Source organism: Drosophila novamexicana, unplaced genomic scaffold (assembly GCF_003285875.2).
Source record: "Drosophila novamexicana strain 15010-1031.04,08,12 unplaced genomic scaffold, DnovRS2.1 tig00000068-arrow-arrow-pilon, whole genome shotgun sequence".
NCBI lineage: Eukaryota > Metazoa > Arthropoda > Insecta > Diptera > Drosophilidae > Drosophila > Drosophila novamexicana.
This window is the reverse complement of record NW_020824770.1, coordinates 830,544-852,954: the sequence shown is the minus strand read 5'-3', so window position 1 is coordinate 852,954 and position 22,411 is coordinate 830,544. Positions and strand designations below refer to the sequence as shown.

The 22,411-nt window shown below is 37.9% G+C and overlaps 1 protein-coding gene across 1 annotated transcript in view; it reads right to left on the bottom strand.

Annotated features, from left to right (window-relative positions):
• Nucleotides 1-1,457: 1,457 nt before the first annotated feature.
• Nucleotides 1,458-22,411, bottom strand: part of LOC115771331 (ras-related protein Rap-2b) — a 43,737-nt gene continuing 22,783 nt past the window's right edge. Inside the window, exons 4-6 of the mRNA XM_030716997.1 lie at nt 12,344-12,541; nt 2,004-2,096; nt 1,458-1,925 (exon numbers count right to left, since the gene is read on the bottom strand). Of these exons, the coding sequence (XP_030572857.1) occupies nt 1,608-1,925; nt 2,004-2,096; nt 12,344-12,541 (609 nt within the window). The 3' untranslated portion in view covers nt 1,458-1,607. The remainder of the gene's footprint in view (nt 1,926-2,003; nt 2,097-12,343; nt 12,542-22,411) is intronic.

The window sequence follows — 22,411 nt, the reverse complement described above, 5'->3', positions numbered from 1 at the left end:
ATTTCCATTCGTCTCTAGTTGCTTTTTCTTACTATGTTTGGCCTTAGTTTGATTTTCTTTGGTGTTTTCATTGCATTTTCATTCTTAAACCATTTCTACGTCATTTATCTTCTTCTTCTTATTATGCTTGCCTAGCTCACATAATTAACCAACTACATTACGATACACGCTAACATTTAATAATATATTATGATAAAACATAAAGGAAATGGAATTTAAAAATAATCTTAACAATTTTAATTACTATGCATTTGCTTCCATCTTCCACGAATAATATACGATCACGAATATTTTTTGAGAATACATCAACTACTCTATATATATACTCTCACGATCTAAAAGCATGCATAGGCAAACCAGATGCTAATCGGTTAAGAAGGAAAGTTCTCGAATTGGCTTAATTTTGTTTCAAAGGGAATATTTGTGCAAATATTAGATATAATTATGATATTTAAGTTTTGTGTTGCATTCATTTTGCTTATTTCCTTTGAATTGGGAAATAAAAAATTAGTTTGTACGTTGAACTTCATTTATTAATTTTACATAGATAAATAGTGTGCAGAGTAGCTCATAGTCGCATACTCCTTTTGAGCTTGCCAAAGCTATTTGGCGAAAGTTCCAAAATTAGCTCTGTTCTTCACCTAGCAGCCAGGCCTAACAGCCCAAGTTTTGCTTCTATTCTTGAAAAAGTACATATACATATATTTATATACTAATAGAATCCATATTTACTTATATTTCGGTTAGGTAAACATACACATACACAGACACGTCTGTAACACTTTTGTGATTAGACACAGGAGCTGTTCAACAGCCATCTACATTTTGGGCGCTTTTCTTGCGGTTTTTCTAGAGTTTAAGCATTTTGTTTTTGTGTTTAGCTTCGGATAGTTACTGTGTTTATATGCAACCGGATTAGAATATTGCTTAGGTGCGAAAAACGTTCAACTTTTGTTTGTTTGTTTTTTTTGTAAAGCAACCTAAGAAATTTAATCGCCTTGTAATAAATAAAAGATAAATTGTAATTTTGGTCAAGTTTTTTCTGCGTTAAGCTTCAGATATTGTCATGTATTTACAGATCTTTGTGCATATTTTGTTGGGATTGACGCTTTAATTATTTGTATAGATGGTACACGTATCTGTGAATCGTTTATGTATACATATTTCAATGTAAATATATATGTATATATATATATATATATATATCTGTAGAAATAACTAACATTTATATTATAATGGGACTTTTAGTTACGGCTTATGCCTATTTATATCTTTTTGGGTTCCAAACATTTTTTGGGCGTGTTGAGATATAGATGGGAGAATAGAGAAAGAGAGTGTGTGAGAGAGAGAGAGAGAGAGAGAAAAAAGGAGAGAGAGAGAGAGGGGGGGGGGGTAGCGTGAGATAAAGACAGAGCGAAAATTTGCTCAAGATAGGTACTAAAGTGTTTAGCAAGAGGTACGATTGAGTCGAGGCTATATAAGATCGTAAATATATAAATATAAATAGTTTTTATTTGTGAAACATTGAAAACCATTTGTAGGAGACCGTTTGTTCAGTTTCAGTTGCATATAGGTTCATTTAGGTTTGTTATTCAACGCCAATTGGCTTAGGAAATTGTGCATGAATTGCGTTTGGCGCCCAAGCTGCGCTCCTGGATGCGCTGCAGATGCTGCAGCTGTGCCGGCGTTGGTGTGTGCGAGCCGTGCGCCCCGCCTGCTGCACCAGCCGATGTTGAGGCCGAACCAGAGCCGGAACCGTGCGCCGTCCCCTGTCCGTGCGCCCCCTGATGATGATGGTGATGGTGGTGCAGCGGTGTGCCCGGCCCATTGTTGCCAATTTGCTGGGGCAGCGACTGGCGGCGGCGGCGTAGCGCCGGGCTCAGATTGTACGTAATTTTTGCCTGGGCGAGCAGCTCCTTGAAAACCTGCCAAACAACGAGAACACCAACAGAAAAAGAAGAGCTATGTTAACAACACTCCAACCAAATGAGCCAAATGCTTACCTGCGTGATGTTGTCGTTATTGGCCGCCGATGCCTCCACAAAGCCATTTTCCCAATCAACAGTTACCACCGATTCGGTTGTGGCATATTCCACCTGAAAAAATATTAACGTTTTCAACAGGTAATAAAGTGATTATATGCTTGTGAAATCATAAAATTAAAATTTGCTGTGATCCGATTATAAATAGGTCTAATTAAAGACAGGAGAGGGTACCTTCTTAATTAGCCCAACTATAAATGAGAGAGCGTGGGGTCAGTTAATTAAATAGTGTGTCAATTCATGAAAATCGCATAGAAAGGCGGCATATAAAGCGATTGATCGAGCAAAGAAGTGTGTAAGCAAGAGAGAGATAGAGTGAGAAGGAAGGGAGAGAGAGAGAGAGAGAGAGAGAGAGAGCGAGAGTGGGGAAGAAAGGGATACGTTACATACGCTTTCTCAACGCGGCACAAATGAACCAATAACTGGTACCTTATTAACTTGAAGGCATTGCAGCACACAAATTTTTGTGAAGATCGTGTAGAGTGAGTGAGCGAAGTAGCAAGAGATTCCAGCTCACAAATTAAAAGACTTTTAAACTGGATGAGTGACAGAACCTAATTGAGAACTAAGATATAACATGTGCTAGCCATAAAGAGAAGTACATGCACGTAAGTAAATTAAAAAGCGATTGCCTAAATTGTGGGCCTGAATGTATTTGAATCGTAAGTTGGCTATGGGTTTAAATTCATTTTGGTCATGGCACTGGAAATTTAATTACAATTACAACTTCTTCTGACAGCAATAGTTTTGAATTACTCTGAAACTGGCACAAAAAAACAACCAACAATAATGGATGAAAGGCACAAGCTGGCACCAATTGGCTCCGAGCGGGCCGAGCGTCTGGCGGCGATGAATAGCCTGAATATCAATCTCAGTTCAACCAAGGAGCACAAGAATGGCTCGACGTTGTGGCAGTGCGAAGCGCAATTTGTAAGTATTTTATTATTATTTCTTGCTTGTCGGTTGAAAAAGTCAGGAGAACACGTCCATGTATGCAGCGTCGGCGACAGGAGGATCCACCAAATGCCGAGCTCGAAGCCTGGCTACGTTGGCAGCGCGAACGCCAGTTCGAGCGCGAGCGTCGTCAGCAGTTCGAGCCCTGGCGTTTCACCGAAGACGAACAGAAGCCGCAGGCTGAGCAGAAGAAGTCGGCGGGCCAGAAAGAGTTGATCGTGGAAAAGAAATCGCCGCTGGAAAATGACAAGGTGCCTATGGGCCAGAAGCAGCATCTGACCGCACAGCTGATGCAAGCGCAGCAGCAGACGCGTCGCCTGGTGCAGAGCATCGATCAGATGCTGCCGGCGCTGCCCAATCGTCAGCTGTTCCAGCAGACGCTGCTCCAGCTGCGCCAGCTGCATTTATTATTGAAACGCCAACTGCAATGGCAGCTCCAACAGGATCTAAGCCGAGCTCAGCAGACAGAAAGGGAGATGGAACAGTCGCTGGAGAATGGAGCTGTGCCAGCCGCAGCATCGGCACCTGGACCAGGACCAGCACCGCCGCCACCGCCACCGCCGCCACCACCGGGACCAGCGCCAGCAGCCACACACTTCATATATGCGCCGCAGCGATGGCAACATCCTGGCCAGCAGTCATGGCCACAGCAGCAACAGCAGCTGCCACAGCAGCAGCAGCAGCATCAGCATCAGCAGCAGCATCAGCATCAGCATCACCTATCGCATCAGCAGCAGCAGCAGCTACAGCAGCAGCTGCAGCAGCAGCTAAATCAGCAGCAACAGACACAGCCACAGCAGCTGCCGCCGCCGCCACAGCAGATTGCCAAAATGCAGCAGATGCAGCACATGCAACATCTGCAACAGTTGCAGCCGTGCGTTGGACTCAATTTCAAGGCGCCCGTCTTTCTCAATAACGGACATGTGCCACCGGGCGCGGCCCAGGCTGGCAAATTTCGCATATGGTATATGACACACAATGCATTGCCCCATGAGCTGGCGGCCAATCATTGGAATTTACAGCAACCAGAAAATAATAGTTATTTTAGCGCTAATAATAATAACAATATCATAAATCACAATAGCAACAACAGCGGCCACAACAACAACAATGAGGCCAGCAATAACCACAACAGCCACCACAATAGCAACCACAGCAACAACCAGAACAACAACCACAGCAACAACCACAACAATATCATCTGCAACGTTCAAGCCAGTAATAACAATAACCACAACAACAACCACAATAACAACCACAACAGCAACAATATCAACAACAACAGCAGCAACATCAGCAACAACAGCAACAGCAGCAGCAGACACATACCCGTCTGGCCAATAAACACAAACTAAAAACAAAAAAAAAAAACGATTTCAACAATAATCAAAATCCAAAAAAAAAAATGACGTCAAGCCAAATTAACAGAAACATCTACATTTGAAAAAGGGGGCAAGGGTGTAGGCATGGGACATCCTGAGCACAAAACAAATATATATTTAAGTACACGTACATATCCACACATACATATATATAATATATTTATGTATATACGTATATATATATTAATATATATGAATAGATATAGAACAATACACGATAAATGAGCGCAGAACATGCATAGGAACAAGAGGCTTGTCAGAGATAAAAATAAGCAAACCAAATTGAAATCCATTTAACAGACACGCTTTTTGTTACATGTTTTGTAAAGCCAAATATGTGGCTTATTTGAACAAAAAAAAAAAGAAATTAAATTTGGTAATAACCTAAAAGGCCAATTAAATATTTTGCTAATGCTTATGAAATGTTGACCCGTGGAACAAACGGCATCCACATGTGTTTTATCTGGAACGTATGGAGCTTGCGATTGGAAATATTTCACTGTGAAATTGTAATATTATGGACTGGATACTTCTAGTACAATATATATCTTCGCCTATATTTTATAGTTGGGCTTTAACTATCATTAAGAAAATTTAACCAGAATTTGGTATCAATTTTAGTGTATTAGTTCCTAAGAGACCACTTTGTCAATAATTATTTATGAAATTACTTTTAAGTTGAAAACCTTTTTATACCCTTATAGAGGGTAGGGAAGGAGACGTCTCCGACTCCCTTAAGTATATGTATTCTAGATTAGGATCAACAGCCGAGTTGATACAGCCATGTCCGTCTGTCTGTCTGCATAGTTTCGTTTTTCTGTTGCAGGCAGTCTACCGCCGGATCGGACCAATATATCATACAGCTGCCATATAAACGATAGGTCTAAAATTAAGTACTTGCTACCTATATATATATGCAAAATCTTACCAACATCGGATCATTATATCATATAGCTGTCATAGGAACGATCGGTTGAGAAGCAGGTTCTTGTATGGACAACATTTTTATTCATTAACATATCTTGACCTACCTCGGAATTTACTTTTTAAGCTATGCTGCTCACATATGAGCCAAGTTTTATCAAGATATTACCATATTAAATAGTTCTAAAGGAAGAATCGGTCGACAAATGTGCTTTTGTATGGAAAACATATTTTCATCAATTTCATCATACTGTTCAGACGAATCAGCAAAACCGTAAGGCAAATACCTACAAGGGTATTAAATCTTAGCCATGGCAAAGATGACCTTACTTTTTCGTTGTTTATTTTTTGGCCTGGCACGAAGTTTTCTAGAGGGAAACAAATCAAATTTGAGTCTACATTTCTTGTATTTTATTTCGTTTTACTCCTGAGTTAAGCCTTAGATTTGAAGTTAAGCTGTACCAAAAAGCTAGACTACAAATTATGCCCGGCATTGCCCGTTCAAAGCATATTTCGTTATTATCCGAAAGTGTTTTATTGCATATACACATCTGTAATAAGCTACATAATCTAAGGCTATATAAACAATAAAAGAAATTTGGTAAAGATTTTTCGTGATATAGGTACAAAAATTACGACAAAAATAACTTTATATGTATATATATAAATTAAAGTGTTTTCCAACAGCAGGAAAGTTTAAATGGCATGGGGAATCCTTTGGCAGACAATACCAGACGACGGCGACCCAAAGTGATTGAGCATTAAACGAGTCCATTTTGTGTTAAAGTATTATTTCTTATCGGCATAGAAACGCACATAGACGTCTAAATTGCGGCGGTAAGTGTGGAAAAAAATGAAGTGAAAATAAATAATAGTCAACAGAGAGGAGCAAAAAGAAAAGGGAAACTGCTGACTGGAAATATTTTTGAGGCAGGATGGGGTGATGGGGAGAGACACAGCAATGACAGTAAAAAGCCAGAAACGAAAACCAAAAGCCAACCGAATTGTATCGAAACTAAGCTCGAGCCCAAACGAACACCCAAATTCTTCCAAATGAACAAACCCAAAGAGCAGCAGAAGCATTTGAAGCAGCAGCAGCATAAAAAGGCAAAACGTGCGTGGCTGCTGCCCAGCTCGGGCCAGCTGTCGGCATTACATATTGGCCAGGACTGGGGCAAACATTGGCTTTCAAATGGCCAACAAACTGAGTATGTGTGTGCGTGTGTGTGCATGTGTGTGTATACTGGCCTAACCTAAATACATAGTAAAAACGTAAAGCGCCAACAAAAAGTTAAGTTCACTTCGTTAAACAAAGAAGACACTCTAAAGCACAGGCCGGGCAAGGTGGGCTAGCGAAAAATAAGTAAATACAAAATAAAAAATAAAGAAAGAAAGAAAAAACGCGACAGTTTGCCGCTGCTGGCGGTGCGCAATTTGCATTTTTATTATATTAGAACTCGGTTAAAGTCAATACACCCAAAAAAGAAGACACTTGCTACAGCGGGCATTGTCTCGACTATTGAAATTGACAATAAACTGCCGGCTTTGCGCACATACACACCACACACACACACACATACACACACACATACACACACACACAAAGTCACACAAAGCCATACAAACACACAGAGACAACCAAATCTCCTTCTGGGTGCGGTAAAAAAGGCACGCAGCAAAAAAATGGGGCACAATGAAATATCAAGTATGCGCCAAGTGGACCAAACGCTGCTGGTGCCAAACGGCAACAACAGCAGCAACAACAACAAAGGCAGAGATAAATTAAAATTGAAATTTCCAAAGAGCTGCCCAGCGAAAAAGGAGCACACAAAATACAACAAACTAAACGAAAAAAAAGGGTTGGCCTTTTGCAAATTGTCGCACGATTATATTTGAAAGTAATTTAAAATTATTTTGTATTTAATTTGACAGTTCAGAGTGATTTATTTTAGCCCTCCCCCTCCCCGCCCCGTTCACGCTGTGTGGCTTAACATAAAACCAGGTTAGGTTTCTTTTTTACAAATACTTATGGCACATTTACTCGGCACCAAACAACCTGAGTTCCCAGGCAAATGCTACACCTACATTAAGTTACTCTTTTTGTTTTGCATTTAAATTAATTGTGCATCTGGAACTTCGAATATTGCAAACAATTTTGGGCACGGAATTCAGTTAACACGCATGTATTGTGTTTGATTTGGGAAATATTTGAGGATTTATTTTATAATTTGACAAGTTGGACTGAAAAATGAGAGCATAATATGGTCATAGAATGGCAATTTAATCAATTTGTGCTTATAAGTATATTTAATCTGCGGTTCTTCATTTTTTTGCTTTGCCTTTTAATAAAATTATGTAAACAACTTTCAATGGCCATAATACAAAATCAATTTGCCGGCAAAGCAAAAGTTGAGCAGAAAATTTTAATAAGCCCTTACTTGGAAGTTTACAAGTACACATAAAGGCCAATGCATAGAGGATGACATTTATGTATGCAAATATATATATGTGAGCTATAGATGTGCATATATATGCTTTGCCATTACAGAATAGTTGTGTCTGTTAAAGTTGCAAACGGGCTTAAAAACAACGACAGACAAAACTCGACGATGATTATGTCAGAGGAAAGCAAATAAAGCCTTTGCTGTCCCTTTTTGTTGTTGTGTGTGGACTTTTACCATGCGCATTTTTAGATTAATTAGATACAATTATTTTATGTTTTCAACTTGCGGGCAAAGTAGTAATTGGCATATTATATTGGTAAAATGTCGACCACGCATCTAAGCGATTTTATACATACATTAAATATATAGAAGAAATCACCCCTCGTCGCTCGGCTCGAATCTATATTGCTGAGAATGCAAATGGTACCAAAATTGTTGTTTGTATTTCCCGCCATCTTCAGACCTAATACGTGCCTACGCATTATTTATGTTAATTGACAATCCATTAAAAATGAAACTGTAAAAATCAAGGTTGTCGTATCCACTTTGTGAATGATAACAAATTAAATAAACATTAAATTAAAATTGCCTTAGCCTTACAGGCTCATGAGGTTACTTATTTTAGATGCTTTCATGGCACAGTTGAAATTTTCTTTCCTTTTCTTCCACTTCCAAAAAACCTCTCTTGCTTTCGACCTAAAAAGCAGATTCAGTCAAAATTTCAACTATCTCACCCTACAGTCCCTCAGTTATTTAGTCAGGGCAAACTCTTTATATATATATATCCGAAATGTGTGACACACCCCTTAAATGCATTCAAACAAAGATCTTTGAAAATGACTTTAAGGCCGTGCGAATGGTGCGCAAAAATGTTTTATACAAACGCCTTTCGAGATTTTTCCACACTTCCCGGTGAAATTACCCAAAACCCCGTCTTAGTGTGCACCTTCAGCACATAACCACAAACAGAATTTCTGCTTCTTAGCTCTTAATGTTTGGGCTGTGCATTGATTACCAATCAATCCGTCAGTCAATCGGTCAGTCAGTCAGGACAACAGTTTTATATATACAGCTTACTAAACGAAATTACCAGGCGTTGCAAGTCTTAAAATATTGCTTTACATCATATTTTACTTAAATAGTTTGCGCCAACTTCAGGCAGTTAGAAAGTCTTTCACGCGACTATGTACTTGATCTGGGAGCGTGCAATTGAGATTCCAAGTCAAAATATGACATTGTTTTTAAAAAGCTGACTAAATCGCCTGATTAGAGATTGTTTGATTTGCGTTGGTCAGTTCTGCAAGAAGCTGCACAGAGCATGTACATCCCCGCATCTCTACATCCAACTAATTTTTCTGCGTGCCATTTGTCTATCAGAATCAATCAAAAACTGAACTTCCTGTGATTATTATGTTTACAAGGCAAGCACTACGGCGAGTAAGCTTCTCACATCTAAACCAATGCGAACTTCTGCTGGTCCGAAATGGCAATCTTCTAATATAACGTTGGCTTAACTGCTGCGTTGTTGAATCGTAGAAGTTTGCAAGCTTATTTAATTGCACAGTATAAGAAAAGGTAAGACATTTTTGGTTTCACTTCGAAAAGTTGGACTTGCTGGACTCGAGCTCTGTTTGTGTCATATAACTTCAAGAAACTTTCCGCGGCACCGCTTTGCATGAAGCAAGGAGAGTTGTGTACAAAAAATGTGCATTCAATTCGAACTTCTTGAGTCTTATAAAAATCCATTTAACGCGAATTGTTCTGAAATTGTGTACACTTTAAGATGCGTGTGTGTGTGTGTGTTGTCTACTTTGAGTACTTTAAGTTGAGTTTAAGATCTGAACTGGCCGCAAGGCAAACACACAACGCAGCTGGCCCGCCCTGAATTTGCATAAACTAATACAAAATTCCATTTGGCCATTTACCCTAACGATGATCATTAAAGATATGCCAAGGCACAAGTCGTGTGTCCACAACTTAACGTTATTACGAGGTATTTCATATAGTATATATGTTTCATATACGTATATATTGTCTGCTTCTAGCGCTTGTTGTCAACTGAAACAAAACGGCAATAAACTGCGATTGGTAAAAGTTGGCGTTAGATGATAAAAAGCGCACGGAAAAGTTAAAACATGAAACAAGTTGTTCGAATATGTACTATATATACTATATGCTGACATATATATGTGCATATATATGTATATATTTGTATACATGGTGTAGCTTTGCATTTGGACTGGAAGAGGAAAAACATTCAGTCAGGCAACTTTATGACAAAATTTTGAGTCTAACCACTGCACTGTGGTCAAGCGGAATGATTAAGTTTAACAACTTAAGCAAATGCTTTGCTTTAATTAAAATACAAATTTCATTTCTTTTTTCTTTAAATATATGTGTGCACATTTTCTATTCCCAAGCAAATAACGAAATTATTTCAACACTTTCCGTTTAACTTATAAGCAAAAACTTGAGCTTTGTTTGCTTCTAGGGTTTGTCATAATAAACACATTTTATTGACTTTCTCTTTGTTTTTACCATAAGGCAAAACTTTAATCATAACAATTGACCACAAAGAAGAAACATGTGACCAAAAATAGTGTGAATATTGCCCACAGTGCACCGTAGTCGGTTAGGTTTCTACTCCGTTTCGTGTAGCATACTTTTGTGCGCTTTTAGCTGGACAGCACCTTGCTGAGATTTGCTTTTGCGTGAGTTCTGCGCTTAGTTTACACTTCATTTGAATGCGGCAGCAACTATGATCTAATTCAATTGCTTTGGTATACAAAAAGTATATCATTTGTATACATATAGACAGACCTCTTTAGAAGTCGATGTACATGAATTTATGCTGATTCACAGCAGTTCGAGTCGTTGAGTGTGCCCTAGGCAATTTATATTATTTGCAGATCAGCTTTGTTTACTAAACTGTTAAAGAAACTTGTAAGCATAGTAATTTATTTATTATTTGTTTGGCTACCTGTTGGCATGCACGAGCCTTTTAAGCTTGGCATCGAAGTTGAGTTTATCTGGACAGACAAATATCAATATACTCATATTCATTTAGGAGCACTGTATGCAAATATTTACATATATATACTTACTGTCCAATTATTCCAATCAAAACTATATAAGAAGCACCCTAGCCTAATTCACTTAAGCTTGGAAAGGTCTCAAAAAATTAACCAAAACTACGTGCCTAAAACTCAATTTCGTGACACTTTGAGGGCAACAAACGAACAATCAAACCAGTTTAATTCCTTGCTAAAAATAGCAATACCATTAAATCTGTCGCCATTTGTATTTCCAGCCAATTGTTTAACCAACTTTGCGGGCAAGTAAAAAAAAATGTGTATGATTTTGGGTACTTGTTGGCGCAAATATTTGAGTTTCGCTGCAATTTGGGACTTGGTCGCAAAGGCGAAGGCCGATCCTGGCATGTAGACTAGGCCCCCGATGGAATCGCTATACCCATCGACATAGTTCGTACCCCGTCACCACCTCCACCACCGCCAACATCATCCCACCATCAACGCAGCTGGTCACGCTTGACAAACTTTACATAATTGCTTGGGCCGAAACAAAAGCAATTTGCATAGCTTATAAACGGGTTACGAATTACTACGGGTTGTCTGTGTGTGAGTGTGTGGGTGTGTATTGGTGTGTGTGTGTGTTGTGTGTTTTGGTGCGTTTGTTCGTGTGTTGTATAAACACTCCTTTGAGTGCTTTTGCCAACAACAATTAAATCAGTTAAATTGCGGTTGTTTTTGTTGTTGTCATTTGGGCCACAAGGCGCGGCTGAAAATTAAATGTTAAACACACTCAAAAATAATAACATAATACAAAAAAAAACGGTATTTATATTGATAATGATAAAAACAATGATTAAGTAATAATAATAATAATAATAATAATAATAATAATAATAATAATAATAATATTAATAATAATAATAATAATAATAATAATAATAATAATAATAATAATAATAATAATAATAATAATAATAATATTAATAATATTAATAATATTAATAATATTAATAATAATAATAATAATAATCATAATTATGATAATTATAATAAGGATAATGATGATAATAAAACAAGTAAAAGGTTCTAGTCGGGAGCTCCCGACTAGGGGAGGGTTCCCTGAACCCTCTTCTTCCAACATCAAATGCATATATATATTCTATTTTAGAAGGTATATGTCAAGTTTGCTGACTCTAGCTCTTATTATTTACCAAAATTTTTATCGATTGCTTGGAAACGGAACGGGAAATCTGCGCGGGAACTTGGAGCATCTACCTCTAAAATTTCAAGTCTCTAACTCTTATAGGTTCTGAGATCCTTGCGTTCATAGATACGGACGGACGGACGGACAGACAGACGGACATGGCTAGATCGACTCGGCTATTGGTGCTGATCAAGAATATATATACTTTATGGGGTCGCAGATACTTCCTTCTGCCTGTTACATACATTTGGATTTTGCACAAATACAATATACTCTTATACCCATTTTTAATGGGTTCAGGGTATAATTAATAACATTAATAACACATATTGATAATTGATGACCTTTAGTTGGCACTCACCTCGCGGAGTTCTCCATCCTCGGCGAGCAGATCTACTTTATTGCCAACAACCACAATTGGCACCGCTGTGGTCGCCTTTGTCTCATGTATCTGATCTCGTATAGCCCGCACCTCCTCGAAAGTGGACGCATCGGTGACATCGTAAACCAGAATGAAAGCGTCTGCCGATGATATGGATAGGGCGCGCATTGCTGGAAACTGGAAAAGCGAGATGCGGGCGTTACAGTTTTACCAAGCCAGATTACAGTTAATAGGTAAAAGAGGCACCGAGAGAGCAAGAGAGGGAATAAGAGAGAAGGAGGGGCGGGTATTGTGTAAGCGAGAGAGAATGGTTAAAAAAGTGTTGAACAAGCGGCTTAAATTGCAAATAAAATGCTGTTACAAAATTTGCATAATATTATTGTATTTGCATATACACACGCACACATACACACGCCAACGCACACATTTATGCACATATTTTAATAATGACAGATAATAATGTAAATTTTGTTAAGCGTTTCGTTGCTTTTCGCAGGGCGTTGCAGCCCCGCGTTGACTTTGTGCCTCAAACCCTTCCTTTAAAACGTTGTCAAGTTGCAAAAGGAACTTTTCTCATTGTTGTTGGGCAACTCAGCGTATATATGAGTGTGTGAGTATGTGTAGGTTTGTATATATTTAATGCCATGTTGTCATGTACTAGAAGCACAGAAACAGCTTTTTTAAATCGCAATTTTCTCCACATTAAATTTATACTTAAATATTTCTTGAATACCGACTTTTTGGCAATTTTGTTTTGATCATATCAATGTACTTTTTATACCCTTGCAGAGGGTAATATAATTTTGTCGTGAAATGTGAAAGGAGACATCTCCGACCCCATAAAGTATATATATTCTTGATCAGCATCAACAGCCGAGTCGATATAGCCATATCCGTCTGTCCGTTTGTCTGTTTCTATGCGAACTAGTCTCTCAGTTTTAAAGCTATCTCAATGAAACTTTGCAGAAGTCCCTCTTTCTGTTGCACGCAGCACATATGTCAAAACCAGCTGGATCGGACCACTATATCATATAGCTACCATACGAACGATCGGTCGAAAATTAAGTAGTTGTATGAAAAAACATTTTGTTTTTCAAGATATCTTGACCAAACTTCGGCATTTATTAGTTTTACTATGCTCCTCATATACCGACAAAATCATATTAAGATCGGGCCACTATATCATATAGCTGCCATAGGAACGACCGGTCGAAAATTAAGTTTTTGTATGAAAAAACATTCTGTTATCAAGATATTTTGATTAAACACGGCATTTAAAGATTTCACTATGCTCCCTTAATTTTTGCAAAAACTTATTTACCTCGGACTACTTATCATATATCTGCCATAGGAACGATCGGTCGGTTTTTGATTAAAAATCTTTTTTGCTTCTCAAGATATCTTGACCAAACTCGGCATTAACTATTTTCCCTGCTTCTTTGATACGGGCAAAGCACTATAAGCATTATGAAGAGGTTGGGTCTGCAAGGGTATTAGATCTTCGGCGTGCCGAAGATAGCCTTTCTTTCTCGTTTTTTTTTTGCATTTTGTTTTAATATTTAAACTTTTTGATAAATATATTCTTTTTATACCATTTTGTTCGATAAGTTGAGATTGATTTTAGATGTAAATGCTTTCAATAGGAGTCAGAGTCGCTTAAAAAATCGTTTAGTAAATTCTGCAGAGGTCCAGTAAATATGGCTACCATTGTGTGCTTTCTGACCCACTGACATGACCTGGCCTTGAGCTCCATAGGCCGAATGGTCAATCCAAATGCCTTATAGGCTGCCCAAATTGTGAATTATGTTTTGAATCTTTTAACAGCAGCCGACGGTCCAAGGCACACGTACAGAATGAACTCGAACAATACAGGGCAATGTCAACTGGGAGCTAAAACGCATATCCAGGACTCAATTAAGCAAATTTTCGACACATAAAATGTTACCTAAAAGGGCATATACCCTGGCAGACAGAGATGTAAAGTAGCTTCATCATAAACGGAAAAAGTACAAGACTAGTTTAGCAAAAAAGTTGATGAATTGCATTAAATATAACTTTAATTGAAACTTAAAATTCTTGATGGGCGATAAGCCATATCTTTTATAGAGATTATCGAGTCTATCGAGTTGTTAAACGCTTTGCAACACTGCTAGAATTTTGTGAGCGGGTAATTGTGTATTCACACTCAAAATATTATATTCAAAGTTTTTCTTAATTATAAAAACAGATTTTCTTCTAATGCTTGCTGTGTTTGCGTACAATATACGCTATGTAGAAATTCCATTATATATCGAAAATAAAGAGAGACAGGCAGACGAACCGGCACAAACCGGGCACAACGCAGAATTTCAGTTTGTTCTTAACTAAGAACTTAAGCCAAACCAGTTGCCCGAAACACAGTCAAACCAAAACCCAAATCGTACCAGAGTTTTCTTCAAAATAGTTTTGATTCAAATACAAAACTTTGGACGAAGAATCAGCATTAAGGCTTAAATAACTGACAATGTTTTTTTTTTTTTGGATTTTACGGCATTGGAAAATATTAAGAGCTACGAATAAATAAATGGTATTACTGAATGCATTTTAAAATTGATGTAAAAATTAGAATACCTATTTTAAAGGAAAATAGAGCTTCAAATTGAATGGATCTATAGAACCAGATTTTGAGAAAGTACAGGAATTTAAGAAAGAGTTGGGAGCTTAAATGTGTAAAATTGTTTGTGGTGCTGTGTCTGATGTCTGGCTGGTGTCTCCGGTTCTCCCTCTTTCGGCCTGTGACAGGGCTGTCTGGTAGCCACAACCGCAACATTTTGGCCAGTATCTGGCGTCTGCTGCTGTTTGCTTTCATCTAACACTAATGGCTTTCAAAATCATGCGCTCAGCAGCTGGTTTCAAATTCAATGCGCACTGGCCCGGCCGCAGTCACAGGCAGAGGCACAGCCATACCCATGCCACCCATAACACCCAGTTAAGTCTAATCTTCTGCCCAGCAGTGTGTCAGCATGGGTTAGCATTCGTGTCCGCTTGCAGTATAAATTCGAACTGCTGCTGACTGTATTCAGTTGTAGCTGCCACAAGTTAATAAAAAGGCAGACATTGAAATCGATGAGACACGGCACAAAAAACACATCCAAATGAAAAGAATGGAGGCACAAACAATGGCACATAATAGCGCTAGCCACATCTGCCCAACGTCAGGCACACAGGTTAGCTGCGTATGTCTGCTGCATACGCTGCATAATGCCACATGTGACGTCATCATCAACTTTGACCTTGCCCCAGCCCAGTTGGCTACATATAAAATGGAAGCTGTAGTTGCTGTATGGCTTCTATAGATATTAATTCGGGTATGTGTAATTAAATTTTGAAGAATAATACCTATGGCTACACATAACTGAAAGGCACGGATCTCGCACTCGATATAGATAATATAATATTTCAATGTGTTTATTAAGCTACTTATTATCAGAATATACAGATCTAGCAGCGCCTATTGCATCGGCATTATTGACATTTTTGACTTATTTGCCTTATCATGAAATGCACCCTAAGGTGCGACAGGTGAGGCAACGAAAATGTTTCTTGAGTTTCCAGCCATGATAAGAAGTACCCTAAGGCGGCTCCATGTTGCTTTTCGTATGCTTCGATATTTTCGCGAAAGCTTGTGTGTGTGTGTGTGCGAAATGTAACTGTTATTGTTATGCCCTGTAGGCATTAAAATTTGTTAAAAGTGCAGTTTTCTGTTAAAGTTGACAGCCACTTAGGCATGCTGTACAAATTTAACTTACCTTGCAAGTTTAAATGCAATTTTAAATGTGAATTGTTCGATTTCTTTTTTTGCACATGACATTAAAAAAGATAAGTGAAATTTACCTTATTGCAAGTGTCAGGCTTGACAGACTTATGCTCGATATAATATATTTTTGACTTACAGGGCAGCTTTGAGTCAGTCATTCGCGAGTGCAGCATTTTTGAACAAGACGTTGTTTTTGCTGCTGCAGCTGCTGCCATTGTTATTATTACATATTATTGTATTGGAAAACAAGGCGGATGATAAAGGTTGCCACTGGAGGAGCGACAACGGCACCAGCAGAAACAGCAGCAGCAGCAGTGGAAGATGTGGCAGAGCAAGCGCTTGACAGAGCTGTCAATGAATGACCCATTTTTATGCACACTCAACCAGGACGATTGGCAGCAGGCAGACAGTCAGGTGGCAGGGCGATGCCAAAAGCTATCCGGGCCCTATCAACGCGGCGTCTACCTCTCTCTCTCTCTATCTTTCTCTCTCTCTCTACATCTGTCACTTTCTCTCTCTGCGGTTTCCGCTTGTTACACATCCACTGACAGCCTGGCAAGCCAAGGACAAGACCGCAGGGATGAGATTGGCCCGAATTGCTGCTGCTGCTGCTCCTTTCGCATTGTGCATGTGTTTTGCTGTTTGATTTCTCAATGGATTCGAAATTGTTGCCACTTGTCGTGCTGATTGTATGTGTGTGCCTTTCATTTACTCTTTCTTCTTTCGTTTCGAATGCCTTTTTTGACTCTTATTTTTTTGGTGGCAGCCATCCAATTGGATTATAGAGAACAACAGCTGCTGCTATAGCATGTTTTTGGCTGCAGCCAAATGCGATTGTCTCAAAGTTAGCCATTGGCTTAACTCACTTATTGGCTTTTAAGACTTGAGCCCTGTTGTTTCATTTAATTTAAAGCAGCTTCAAATTTCACATACACAAACAAAAGCCACTAAGAAAATGCTCTAATTTTATTAACACCAAGTAACAACTGCCACTTGAGTGTGTGTGTGTGAGTGTGTGTGTGTGAATGTGGGCTTATACACACATATGCATATAAATTTCTTTGTGGCAAAATTAGGTTTCATCTTTTCCATTCTGCTCCTTGTTGCAGGTCTTATAAAATTGCCATAAAATGATTGATGAGGTCTAATTCGAATCCATCCCAACGAATGTTTGTACTGACCTTGAGACCTGTTCCCTTTTATTTTGATGTAGACTTTTCTTTTGATACGTTTAAAACTCATTTTTAAAGTTCTCTGTAAAAGTTTTACCATTCCAAGTGGAATATTGTTAAGTGGGAACATGCTTAATTTCATTCAATTGGTGTCTTATCAGCACAGGCAAAAAAGTTTGAATAATGAATTAGGGTATAAAAAATCACAATTAAAAGTGCAACATGTTAGCTAAATTGATGTATGCTAAATTTTACTTAACACCTTTAGTCTCAATTAACAAATGTGCAAATACCATAAATTATACATAATGACAGCCATAATAATAATTATCACTTAACAACAACATATAGCACGTATTCTAATAAATGATAAGTACTAAATAATTTGTTAGTATTTGTTGTGCCGAAACAATACAACAAGCGAAAATAAAATAAATAACAAATAAACAAATGGATATGAATTAAAAACAAGCAAGAAGAAAGTGGAGAACTCTTCACTAGGAGCTACCCTGTATTAAGGTCCAACGTTTTTTTGCCTTTGAATGTATAAAACTGAAGTCCAAAATATAAGGTATATATATTTATACCCTGAACCCATTAAAAATGGGTATGAGGGTATATTGTATTTGTGCAAAATCCAAATGTATGTAACAGGCAGAAGGAAGCTTCTCCGACCCCATAAAGTATATATATTCTTGATCAGCATATTGATGCCTATTGATTCGAGTCGATCTAGCCATGTCCTAGATCTAGCCAAGGATCTCAGAATCTATAAGAGCTAGAAATTTTAGATGTAGGTGCTCCTAGTCCCCGCGCAGATCTAGTTTGTTTCCGATAATCGATAACTAACCCCGTTTCCAAGCAATCGATATCGATTTTCTGTTTTTTGGTCAATTTTGGTAGATAATAAGAGCTAAAGTCACCAAACTTAACATATAGCTTCTAAAATAGAATATATATATTCATTTGATGTTGGAAGAAGAGGGTTCGGGGTATCCCCTAGTCGGGAGCTCCCGACTAGAATCTCTTACTGGTTTATATATAAATCTTAATTCCGGCTGACTTTTGAATTTCCAGCTAAATGCCTTATGCCAAATTAAACAAAGCTCTGCTCTACCCGTTTTTACGAAACGTTTGCAGGATGTAGAAAACGAAGCATCCATAAAAAAATAAAAACAATTGCAAATTAATCAATGTAAGAACATATTTGATTTGACTGCAAAATAAAAATGAAATACAAAATACACATACAAAATGTGAAATGAATTGAAAGCAATAAATAACAAAAAACAACAGCTCAAAGGTAAGTAAATATTGAGTCAGATAAGTATGTCTACAGACAGATAAAAAAGAGAGGAAAAAAAAATGAATAAAAATAAATATTTACATAGCTGCAATGAAATTCTCATATAAAAAAAAAAAAAATAACTGCAAGTGCGTGCAAATGTCAGCGAGGTGCGATTGAAAAATTACGCGTTTTTTCTCAACTGTCAAAAGAAGTTTTTTTGGGCCAAGCCGACTATTTTTTTATACTTTTGGAATTCGCCACGTAGAATATCAGTTTTGGGAATAAATAATGAATTAAAACATGCTATAGCTTATCATATGCCGTCCCCTGTCGAGCAAGGTGCCAAAAGGGGTTTTTGACAGGATATAATATGGTATTTAGCGAACGATATACTTTTTTATATGTACTACCTGTCAATTGAGTTAATCTGAAGCTATTATAGGCAATATATCGAATGATATAGCTACTTATATGCAATCTGTCAAGCAAGGCAGCTAGCCGGCTTTAAAAAGGATATAATATTATTAAGTTATACCGAATAGTAAAGCTTATCACATGTAATAATCCCTTTCTTTCTAATCCCTAGTAATCACTGGACCAGGGCATCAAACCTATTTTAAACAGGATACAGTATGGTATTATATCCAATGAGATGGCTTCTTATAGGCATTATTATTTTATTGAGTTGTAGCTATTTAACTGTCAACCAAGGCAGCAAACAAGCCTTAACCAGAACTGAACCCAAGCTGAAATGCCAACATTTGATATTCCATGAACCTGACCTTTGAATGGAATATATGGGAAAACGAATAGTTGAACCTTGAACCTTGTGGCGCATGTAGCCAGAAAATTCTATTTAAATTAGAATAAATAGCCCAAAAGTAGTCAATGCAAATCTAGATAAGGTATTTTTATCAGATTACAGTGATTAGAAAATTATCGTAATATTGTTTAAATAAAAAAAAATTGTAATTTTGTCTCGAAATGTGTCACGCATAGAAGAAGACATCTGCGACCCCATAAAGTATATATATTCTTGACCAGTATCAACAGCCGAGCTGATATGGCCGTGCTCGTCTGTCTGGCTGTCTGTATAATAAGCCCGAAGAAATGTCGTCTCTCCTGTTTTCGTTGTGAATAGCTTTCTCTAAGGCGACCGGAGCTCAAGTCTTGGAAACAGGTTGACTCAACCAAAGAAAGTTCGAAGTGCGTCAATTTAAAATCGCGCTTTACCTCTGAAGATAAGTACTTTTGTTATCTGAAGTGCATTTAATAAGTCTATCGCAGGTGTGGCGCTTATCGATTATGCCTCCGATAGCTGACGTCGTCGAAGCAGCTGCATTTATTTTTATCGAATAATAATTTTTTGCTAAGTCAAAGCGAAACGGCATTTTTGTCTTCTTTTTGTTTATAAGTGTTTATAAGTCATCCTAAGTCGCCTTAAGCGCATAATTTAAATATTCTTGCAGTTATGTGTTGGTTTATTTTTCTGCTCGGCAAAAAAATTCAATCGCATGGTCAAATTTAATTCGCTAAGTTTAGTTTTAACTCTGTAATATTTTTTGGCTTATATATTCTTTATTCTCCTTCTCTCATACGGATCGCCATATTGCCGCTGAGTAAGTGGTTCAAAAAGCAACGAAAGAAGAAAAAGAAAGAGAATGCAAGTCACATAAAGTGCGAAAAAAAGTTAACCTGTGCGTTCTTTAATTTGTCAATTCTTTTTGTGTGCAACTCGTAGTGAATTTTGATAACAGCAGATCGCATTAAATCGCTGTTGGAGATGGAGTGAGTGCACGTAAGTGTGACTATTTAATTTTTGTTGGTGCACTTAAAATGCATGATATAAAGAGAATGGCCTAATAAAAGTGACTGATCGAAAGTTCCGTCAAAGAGAAAAGGAATAGTGTGGATAAAGAGGAAATATACCAATCTAGCTCAATTAAGCTGAAATGCTCTAATGCTCTTGCTTTTGTTTTTAGAATTTCTGCCGATCAGAAAAAGAACAAAAATGTCAATAATTTTGTTGACATAGATAAATGCAGAATGTTAAGAATTAAACATTTAAAAATTCTTTATTTATATATATTAAACCTTTTATAAAACTAGGTAGGGTGGGGAACAGCTGTCGCATTGATACCAGCGCAGCATAGCAACAACAACAACAACAACAACAGCTACTGTCCCTATATCAACCAAGTTACATTTCATTAATTCTGTCGATCTTTCCTAAAGATTTAATTCTTATGCAATCCAATCCGACGCCTCAATAGCACGTGAATTTTCATATAATTATACATGCCTGCGAGTAGGTGCACAGCGATACCCTTGCTTACCCACCTCAGGCGACGTCAAAGAGCCGGAGCCAGCACGTTCTGCCACATGCAAACAAAAAGAAAATCCTCTTTGTGCTACTTTAGTACCGTAAACAAAGTATTGTGCGGTCGGTAGCTGTCGCTTGTCATGTTGCCCACAAATTTCGTTTTGAAACAATGGACCATGCACCATATAAAAGAATATGACAGACTATTAATTGAATTCTGTTGCGTGGGCTCATAATGCGCCATTCATAAAATATCCTGCGAATGTTATCTGCCTGGTTTAGAAAAAAAAATTAAATAATTCATACGCACCGTGCGCTGCTGTGCTGTGCTGTGGCTGCCCGTGCAACATTTTGCGCAATGCCCGGCAGCATTTGTGTTAAGCCAGTGGAAACTATTGCCACTGTCTGGCCCATGCCACGCCCCAAGTCGCCCACAAACGTTGGTCCGGCGACAACAGATGCAATAGCTGCTGCGGTGATAAGAGCAGACCCGTCGCCAGCAGCTGATAACCTGACTCGCATGAGTGTGTGTGTGTTTGTGTGTGCTTGTGTGGTCGTGGTTATGTTTGCTAGATGCGACCGCACAATGCAGTTTATTGCGGCTACTTGGCTGGAAATGATTGCGCATACGCGCTGTGTGCCCGCGACAATACAAACATAGCGAAAACTCGAATTTATGCACGCAGAAATGGGAAAATGCTCACAGCTCTGGTCCAATTGGTCACCGGATGATTGTTCACCGCCAACACGATAACTTTATAATATATATGTACACAAGAATTTCATTTATATATAAATATTTGTATTATTTATTTTTTGGCAGCTATCAAATGATTTTTTAGCGGCTTAACCTCAGCGATTAAATTGAAATTCATTTCGCTCACCAAATATTATGCTTGTCAAGTGGGTTCAGTTGGAAGCATGTCCTGTTTCACTTACCCTTCCCCCTCCGACTACCCTCACCAGCATACAAAATTTATTGAACGGAATTAAATTCCGCGCTGTGTTTCATTTTGTTGTGGGCTCTATTGCCAGCTTGTTGCGGAGTTAAACTATTTTAATAGCTTTTCAGTGCATATTATATTTAATTGTCATTTTGTGTCAAAACTAGTTATCGCTACCCGGCTTTGTGCGGCCAATATGCGCTTTTGTCTTTCAATTTATAATCAGTTCCCGTCCATTTTATGAGCGTGATTGGAATTTTCAATTAACAACAAAACCTTTCACGCTGCCATTTTGGGCAACCAAAATTTAATTAACGACTTAAATATAATTTCTTATCAATGCATTTATTATTTTGTTCGTTGGATATACTGTTGTTGTTAGCACAAAAGCAGAAATTGTTAATGCAAAAATCGTCTAATTCACGCCAAAGTACAATATGAAAATTCAAACTAGCTGCACTTTATATTCATGGTTAATAAGCGTAATAATTATTGATTTTAGGCTCTTGTCCCATATACATTTT